The following is a 9,229-nucleotide window of genomic DNA, read 5'->3' as shown; positions in this document are numbered from 1 at the left end:
CAACCTTTGCCTCTAAGATGCCCCCATTGATATTTCATGTATGGATCTTGGATGGTCATGCAATCCTAGTAAGATTAGCATATTGACATTCTTTTTCTTATCTTACCGTGTTCAGCTATTGGTGCATGTCTCTAATCATTTAAGTGGAAATTTGGATCCCTTCAAGCATGTCTTCCTAGGAGCTAACAATAGATCATTGAATGTCTTTGTACCTCTTTTAAGTCTCAAGAGTGGCACGCCTCAAGACAGTAAGGATGTTATGGGCTAGTTGTCAATTGTCTATGTGATGTTCCATCATAGTGTTGCTCAAGTCTAGAATGAAGTTAGCCATAGGTGCATAAAATTGATAAGAAAAGCAAGCAACTCTCATTTGCTTCAATCAAGGTGTGAGAGACATACCCAAAGCATTATGCTAAATTAATGTAGCATCTGTAAATTGCGATATAGAGATACACAAAATTCAAGCAAGCACATAACTATAAAAGAGAGGAGCACACATGGTATGTAAGGGTGCAGGCCATACTAGCCAGGCAAAGAGTGCCGCCCATCTCTAACTAACCTTATTCTTTAATACATAAAGCAATAAGGAGTAGTGGTGTATTATCCATATAGCTCCACCCACACAAAGCGTACACTTTCCTGCACCCACACTCACATGCATCCTCTCCACGTCAATAATGGTATCAAAGGATGGTAGCTCTCTCGGGTCCAATGACGACGCATTGGAAAATCACAAAGTTATAGAGGAGCACAACAGTCTACAAGAAAGGGGTTTTCTTGGAGCTCTTGAAGGAAATTGTTGATTTTTAAACGCTAGGAGAACCTCTACAGATAGCGCTACAGCAAGCAGAGTCTTAATTTTATCAATGCTAAGTTCAACTCTGTAAAGCGCTATAGTGTAGCAGTGCTGCAGCATAATGTAACATTAGAGCGTTAATTTTTAATGCTAAGAGCAGCACTGAAGATAACGCAACAAAGAAAGAAATAACAACATTGTTGGCCTTCTTTTCTACATCTCTAGTGTGTGTGTGTGTGTGTGTGTGAGAGAGAGAGAGAGAGAGAGAGAGAGAGAGAGAGAGAGAGAGAGAGAGAGAGAGAGAGAGAGAGAGAGAGAGAGAGAGAGAAGACCACACACTCTGGGTGTGTGGGATTCTACAACATCAGCATCCCGCCGTCTCTGGCTCCGGACTCTTCATCGAGTCTTACTTCTCTAGCTCCGACATCAACACACACAACGTGTGTGTGCACATCTTGGCTTTCGGCATTGACCCACTTTTTTGGCATTGACTCTACTTCATTTTAGTGTTTGGCATTGACTCTCATCAACATCGGTTTTTGCACCAACTCTTCTCGATATCTCCGACATTGGCTTTTACCGCATCAACATCACTCTCAGACATAGATAGAGTTTGGATGCATGCCTTTTGTGGTTTCTTGATGCATACACGTGTGGATTTCGCATGAGTCCATGATTCCCATTGCAAGCCAAACTTTTGCTCAATTGCTAGGACACGGAGAGCAACTACTCTCTGTGTTAGCGGTCTCTCGAGAGAACACTGCTCAGAGGAGTAGATTCGACATTGACATTACAGGTGGTGTTAGCGTTGGAGATCCAACCATAGATTGCTTTTCAATCAAGGCGTAGCATCCTGCATCGACATTGCACGTGGAGTTTTACAGGTTTACAAGTCTCCACATACGCACAGATACAATGCCTTTCAGACATTTTTGGCAGTCATTTTGACAAAATGCATAATTTTTTGAGTACACGTAGTGCCATTGAGCTCTTTTGAGAGCAGACATCCTCGCAAGGATTTTTCCATTGCATGCAAGAGTTTTTTGGTATTTGTTAGTGCGTGATTTCTCATGTACGATGAGTTGCGATAACTACCTATAATACTTCGTGTGGAGCCATTTTTTGGCTATTTTGACAGTTTTCCCGGCCGTTTCTTAGATTCGGACCTGAAGAGCCCTTTCACAGACTGTGGCTAGTCTTGAGTTTGTTTAGCCTTTGGAGGGACGTTTGTGTGAGGTTCTCTTGAGCTAGGTGTTCTCAAATATTGAGACACTTTTGGTGATACAGGTTGTTGGAGTACCCCTCCTTCGGTATCCTTGCCACAAGCCATGTATCTAAACGTACGTTTTTGCTTTTGATGTCAAGTTGACGGTCACATGACAGTTTGTTACGTTAGCCTTATTCCGAGTGGTTGCTTTTGTCACGTTATGCATTGATTTTGTATTGTTGGGTTTGAGATTTTGCTCCCCGTACAAAGGAGACTCTACTGGATTTTTTCTGGAAGTCGACCATATGCGTTCATGGCACTTTTGATTGCTTAAACTCAGTGATTCTGCTACATTTTGTCTTGAGTTTCTGCTCCCATTCGAGGGGAAACTCTATCAAAATTCTCCCATCACTTTTTGCCATAAATCTTTGGTCATTTTCTCTTGACCTACGGCTGCTAGTAGTTCTTCATAAAGGGAAGAGTACTACATAAACAAGTTTGATGGCACAAATTTTATGATTTGGAAGCAATGTATTCTTGATTTCTTGGTCAACAAGGGCCTGACAGTGCCATTGAAAGAATTTAGAGAGAATGCTTACACTGTTGATCAATGGGAAGAGTTGGATGCCCGTGCTATGGCCACCATTGAATTACATCTTGGAGAGACCATATTCTTCACGATTATGCACAAGACTACATCACAAGATCTTTGGGGGTCTCTATGAACAGCTTGGGATGGAAATAGTGCTTCTAACAAAGTCTTCTTGATGAAGAAACTTATGCTTTGAATATGAAAGAAGATAGCACCATTAGTGCACACTTGAACTAGTTGAATAGCACATTTTCTCAGCTGACAACAAAAGGGTTAATGGATTTTGATGATGAAATGAAGGCCGTTTTCTTGTTATGCCCTTTGCCTTCTTCTTGGGATACATTCAATACTGCGATTAGTAACTCCGCTCCAGGCAGTAAACTGAAGTTTAGTGATGTTACTAGTGCATTGCTCATTAGACGTCAATCTCTCGATAGTGGTGGGCATGGAGATGCATATATGGCAAGTGGCCATAATCGCCATAGACAAAGAGTTGGACGTGGTCAGAGCCGCGATCGTTTACAAAGAAGCTATTCAGATGGAAGATAACGTGAAGAGCAGGCTATGCAATCTTAGTTTAAATCGATTTTAACAAATGAAACTTGGGTATTGATAGAGGGTAAATAGGCATTGCCTTGCAAATGGATGTACAAGAAGAAATACACGGCATAAGATCTTGAACCTAAGTATTGGCTAGATTGGTTGCAAGGCTTCAAGCAGAAGAAAGACATAGATTTTGACGAGATTTTTTCTCCAGTAGTCAAGATGACTACACTGTGTCTTGTGCTTGGTTTAGTAGTCATTGAGGACATATAATTGGTCCAAATGGATGTGAAGACAACGTTTCTTGAAGAACATGTCTACACGAAGCATCCAGAAGGTGTTGAGATCAAGCCACTGAAGCCAACAAGGGCAGAAGTGGTGCATAGACTCAAGAAATATTTGTATGGACTAAAGCAAGGCTCAAGGCAATGGTACATCAAGTTTGATAAGTACATCTAATCCCAAGGTTATGTAAGGAGCCAAGAGGATCACTGCTTATACACAAGGAGGTTGAACGATGGTTCCCTCATCATACTCATTTTGTACGTGGATGACATGTTTATAGCCGGGAAGTCAAAAGATGAGATTGCACTTCTCAAGGATGCCATAAGCAAGAAATTTTCCATGAAAGATGTGGGTGATGCTCATCCTTTTCTTGGTATGCGTATAAAGAGAGATCGTAAGCGTGGAATACTTGAACTATCACAGGACGAGTATATTCACAAGGTCTTACAATGAATTAACATACAAGGGGGGAAAGCATTGAGTACCCCAATGGTTGCATATGTAAAACTTAACTAGAATGATTGCCCCAAATTGGATGCTGAAAAGGTAGAGATAAAAAAGGTGACATATTCTTTGGCAGTTGACAGTCTCATGTTCGCCATGGTTAGCACGTGACTAGATATTGATTTGCAATGAGAGTGGTCAGTAGGTATATGACAAATCCGAACAGAAAGCATTGGGAAGCAGTGAAAAATAACTTGAGATACATCAAGGGTTCAGTCAGCAAGTGCTTACGCTTTGGAAGCAGTGATGCATCCATAGTTGGACACTAATTCGGATTATGCGGGTTATGTGGACACTAGGATATCCACATCTTGCTACGTTTTCTTGTTTGCTAGAACGGAAGTCTCTTGGAGATCATGTCTCCAAAATTGCACTTCGTCTTCCACCATTGAGGCTGTCTAAGTGAGAATGTCAATAAGCATTGTATGTGCCCTTAAAATTCATCTCATGTCACAAAGTGTCTAAAAATCATCACACGACTTTCCATCAGCAATCTGTGCACCCTACGGATCATGTTTGAAAGAAGAAGTCTGTAAAGAATTTTATTTTCTTTCATAAGCACACCATACTTACCCAATGTGAAAGTTTTCCTTACAACCAATCTAGGAATAATATTTAAAAATCGGTACACAATTTGGAAAAACTTTCGTTTGTAAGGTTGTACATCTTGTCAAAACGGGTGGGTGGGTTTGAAATGTACACGTGTCTACATTTATAAAGGAGAGAATCAATTTTTAGGTAGTGGTGCTAGCAACTTTTAGCACCACACAACACATCACACACTCTATTGTGTTTTTGCACATTCAAGTTCTATTGCATATGCTGTCTCTTTACCATAGTCATAGCAAATCATATGACAATGCTACTCATTGAAATAGAACATGTTGTTTCTTTACGGTAGTCATAGAAAAGCATACAACAAGGCTACTCACACAAGGTCTTCTTGTACTCAAGCCTAAACGTCGGCTTCTTCACAACTAGCCTTTTCTTCACCACTAAATACTTCACTTGCAAAGCCACAATTTCGATAACAACAGGCTCTGATACCACAAAGGAAAGGGTGAGAGAGAGGAGGGGGCATAGCAAGTGTCTGGACCTTCATGCAGTCACTGCAGCTACAGTGTAACTCCCTTCTTCTATTATCGATGGAAATAAAGAATAGGGTTAGTAACGTTAGTGAATTTGACAATCAATTGGACACTCATAAGTGGTGGAGCATATTGGCCCTTTGAACCAACTAAACGAATATAGACATGGAGTTAAATTTATTGGTTGGTTTACTTATCTTGTTGTTGTAAAAATAGTATGACTATAATAAGGAGAAAGATAACAAGGAAATTAGGATGGAAAGAGCAATTACCAATCCCTAGCTTGCATCTCTAGCTCTTGCAATAGTGTTTGTGAAACCAAACTATTATGCTTTTATGTTAAAGCTTTTTGATGTACAAATGTCTTTTTAGTGGAGCTTTTGGAAAAAGTTATGCAAAAACAGACTCATTGGAGGAGAATACATCAAATTTTTGGCCACCTCCAGACATTATTAAGCTTGCAAACAAATGTATAATTAAAATAGTATCTAGTATCTGAGCTTGCAAACAGGGCTCTTCATAAATTTGCAACAAAGCCAAGGACATATATATATAAGCTTGTTGTCTATATGTACATGGAGTTCATGTGATTAAAAAAAACTACATTCACCTCTACAAAAACTCCATATATGCAAGTGAGTATCACTGGAAACGGGAAATTTTATTGCCCTTCATTCTTTAGAACGTCAAAAGCCTATTTCTGTTTCACTCAAGTAAAGATATACACGACGCTTTACATTGTTTCCTATGTTCTTGGAAATGCACAGCTAACTACCTGCCAAAAAAATGTTATAAGTTTTCCATCACAAGAGATAATAGAGATAATAATGCTCTAAGCACATTTTAATATCCGAGTACCAAACTAGTCTTAAGGCTCCCGCTCCCCTTAAAATTGTGACAAAATGGATTCTCGCCCGGAGTGGAAGTAGGGCCTCCAAGGCCGTAGGTTAGAGCAAGGCCTTTTTTGACATTGCTACATGGAATGGCATAACATATTGCCACATTCACCTAGAGCAACCTTTACCAAGATCATAAAGGTTTAGATTCTTGCTACGAAAAGTTCTAACACCAACTAAAGAACACATTCGGAGACGAACCCAAAAGAATCATTTTGAAAGAATTAAACATGCTTTATAGAAGATTACAAGGTACCATCTTATACTTATTTACAATGCTAAATTTCTGTCAAGATAACACAAATATCACCTTACATAGCTTCAACACGGAATATTTTGTATGAAATCCAAGGTTTAGTTTGTCATTAACATTTATCTTAAACATATCATTATGTGCAGTGGTGAGTTTCCATTGGCAACGAACTTCCCTTTCTATCAATGGAAGTATACCATCTTTAAATATCAAATAAAACACATTGTTGAATGTATCTAATCTAATGTTTAAAAAGTGTGAATAAAACTGGCACAGTTATCAAACCCAGTTATAAATTCATTCATTCATTTTCAAGCATGTGTGTATGCACTCCCCTTGCATTAACAAAGCCCCATACCACGGTCGCATTTATAGTTGCATTTCCACCATTATATCCTCCAGACTGTTGGTTAATTTCTAGATCAAAGATACCATTAGAGTCCACCTTATAATTTACAAAAATACAAGTTCCTCAAGCCAAATGCAGAGCACCTAAGTGGCAAGCCACCACTTGTCAATACCAAACAACTCAAAGACCACTAAGCAAGCAAAATATAATTTCTGTTAATGCTTTAATCTTCAGAAGCACCAGGATTTGGTACAAACAACAATGAATAAACAACACTAAGTATATAAAAAGACAGCTGATGTTATCAGAGCTTGAGTGGCTAAAACCTTTCTGGTTTCTCAGAAAATGACAAGGCTTAAAACGTTCCAAAATGAAATGTATTCCGATGGCGCACAACGGCCCATCGAACATAGATATTCACATAAGACCGCCTTATCTCAACAATGTTCTATCCTTTTAGAATTCTCTTCTTCATATATCACAATCATTTTTCAATTCTTTCTGCCTTCTGCCAGGAGGATGTGGTAGCCATGCCTGAGGAAAACAAAACAGAAGTAAAGTCAGTCGAGAAAGTTTATTACAAGGATGAGATGACCAATGACAGTCTCAAGAGATTATTGAATCCCAACTCACAAATAGATTGTATAAGTCACCTATTTGTCTAAACAGTTAGTTATTACTTTAACTGTCTAAACTTTTCATGCAATAGGGAAGTGTGAAAGGGTAAACATTCGAAATCGAAAAGCTTGAAACCGGGAGCAACAGCAATTTCCAGGCTTGGCTTGAGGTGGCCATACACAAAACCACACAAGATGTACGCATCTCATTTGAGTCCAGAAGAAGTCTTACACTACAGAGCAACTTGCTTAAAAAACATAGATTTAACATAGACCAAACATAAAAGTCTAAACCACATTTGGTTTTACGATTGATATATTACAGCCGATAGAAGCAGAAGCGCACAATCGATACAACATTTCAGCATACACCTTGAGGCCAACTTAACCCCCCCCTTCCCCCCCCCCCCCCCCCCCACCTCCTCTTTTACCCATTTTTCCTTTACACAAACTTCAAATACCTACAAGATGATCCACCAACATATATCTAATTGAATCCAGAACAAGCCCAAATTCACATTCTAACAGATGTACAGGTAACAGGTAATAGCCTCAAAATAGTTACCATGATACAATTTACATTAAGCTCCATCACACATCTTCCTTTACATGAACATCTCTCCCCCAAGTCTAGTACCAAACCTAATAATACAAAGCGCCACCTCTCATGGTCCGCCTAAGTAAAACCTCTTCTCTCAATATGCCCCCTTTGTGTGCAACTTGAAACGTGACAACATGTGGTGAAACAGTGATGTGTCTTTTGGTCAAGTCATAGCATGTGAGTCACGACCCATACACACCTGTCTAACCACGAATCTAAAAGAGTTGGATGCACTGTTCAAATTGATTGGTTAATCAGCACCATCCCCCAATGGAGTAGGTGTATGCATAAGCTGGCTGATGTATGATTATGGTGTATGCGCTCTTCCCAAGAACTCTACTCCTGAATTCAAAAGAGTCCTAAACGTGAAACCAACCTATGCACTACCAACAACACCCCATCAGGAAGAGACTAACCCAGCCTGGCTGCATGTACCCACTTTCTTCCCCACCAATATTGATTCAGGAATGTCATGCAAGACCGCTTTCTAAGGATCTACTATCAGAAGATCTATTTCCCCAACTTGCAAATCGGCACCAAAAAGATTGAGCCTCTAACAGTAAAAATCTTCTTCATGGATCAAAAATGGGGTAATGTTTCACTGCACATAAACCTTTCAGAGATAGACATGTACTTACGTAGATTTGAAAGGAGCACTACAAACTCCGACAGGAGTAGCAAAAGCAACTTCTTGAAAAGGACCAGCCATCTTTCCGCGTGGAAACCACCCAAGATCACCACCTTTCTTCCCAGATGGGCACTCTGAAAACTCTCCTGCCACCTGAAAAACGGCAGGAGATATTAATATTCAAACCAGTTTGTTTCGTGGGTCATTTTCGGCCTCTAACACAAGTTAGGTATCAAAACAAGACAAAATTGAATGAAATACCAAGTGCATCAAAAAGAGAATCTCAAAAAACCTTCTCAAGGCCTTTTATACACTAATCACAGCATTTATAAAAATTGTTTCCTGAAGACTTTTGAGCTTACCATGATAAAGAACTTGGGCCCATAAAGAATACTGCATGTGATGTATCTGAATAATAGGTACCCTAAGGTTAGAGAAAATTATTGAGGCCTAGGCAAAAAAATGTAGACAACTTATTTATATACTCTGTACATAAATTAACAAGTTTACCTTATAGAAAATTTCTTGGACACTGCATTAAATTATGTTAAGTTGCGCGGGTCCAATATACAGGTTTCATGCATCTGATCCTACGAGAAGTAAAGCATGTTTTTTATGTAATTTCAAGTTGCACCAGGATACATTAATATCTATGCTATGTAAGCAATACCCAAGATAATAGTTGAAACCGAAAGTAAGAGAAATGAGCTATTAAAATAGGAACAACGTCAAAAGTTTATTTCAAAATCAATAAATCATAGTTAATTCCTCAACAAAAGGACAATTGAACGTTGGTGACAAATTTATTTTTTTAACAAATTATGCATGAGCAAAATTTAAAATGTGGCTTGATTTATAAGATTGAGCAAG

The 9,229-nt window shown here is 39.1% G+C and overlaps 1 protein-coding gene across 1 annotated transcript in view; it reads right to left on the bottom strand.

Moving 5' to 3' along the window:
• Positions 1–6,698: 6,698 nt before the first annotated feature.
• The window catches only part of LOC147421733 (FKBP-like peptidyl-prolyl cis-trans isomerase family protein), a 55,880-nt gene continuing 53,349 nt past the window's right edge, over positions 6,699–9,229 (bottom strand). The window contains exons 3-4 of the mRNA XM_086502889.1: positions 8,370–8,512; positions 6,699–7,047 (exon numbers count right to left, since the gene is read on the bottom strand). Of these exons, the coding sequence (XP_086359015.1) occupies positions 7,005–7,047; positions 8,370–8,512 (186 nt within the window). The 3' untranslated portion in view covers positions 6,699–7,004. The remainder of the gene's footprint in view (positions 7,048–8,369; positions 8,513–9,229) is intronic.

The sequence above is a fragment of the Adiantum capillus-veneris genome, chromosome 27, assembly GCF_014529385.1.
Source record: "Adiantum capillus-veneris isolate H3 chromosome 27, ASM1452938v2, whole genome shotgun sequence".
Lineage (NCBI taxonomy): Eukaryota > Viridiplantae > Streptophyta > Polypodiopsida > Polypodiales > Pteridaceae > Adiantum > Adiantum capillus-veneris.
The sequence above is the reverse complement of the archived record's forward strand: the minus strand, read 5'-3'. Positions and strand labels throughout refer to the sequence as shown.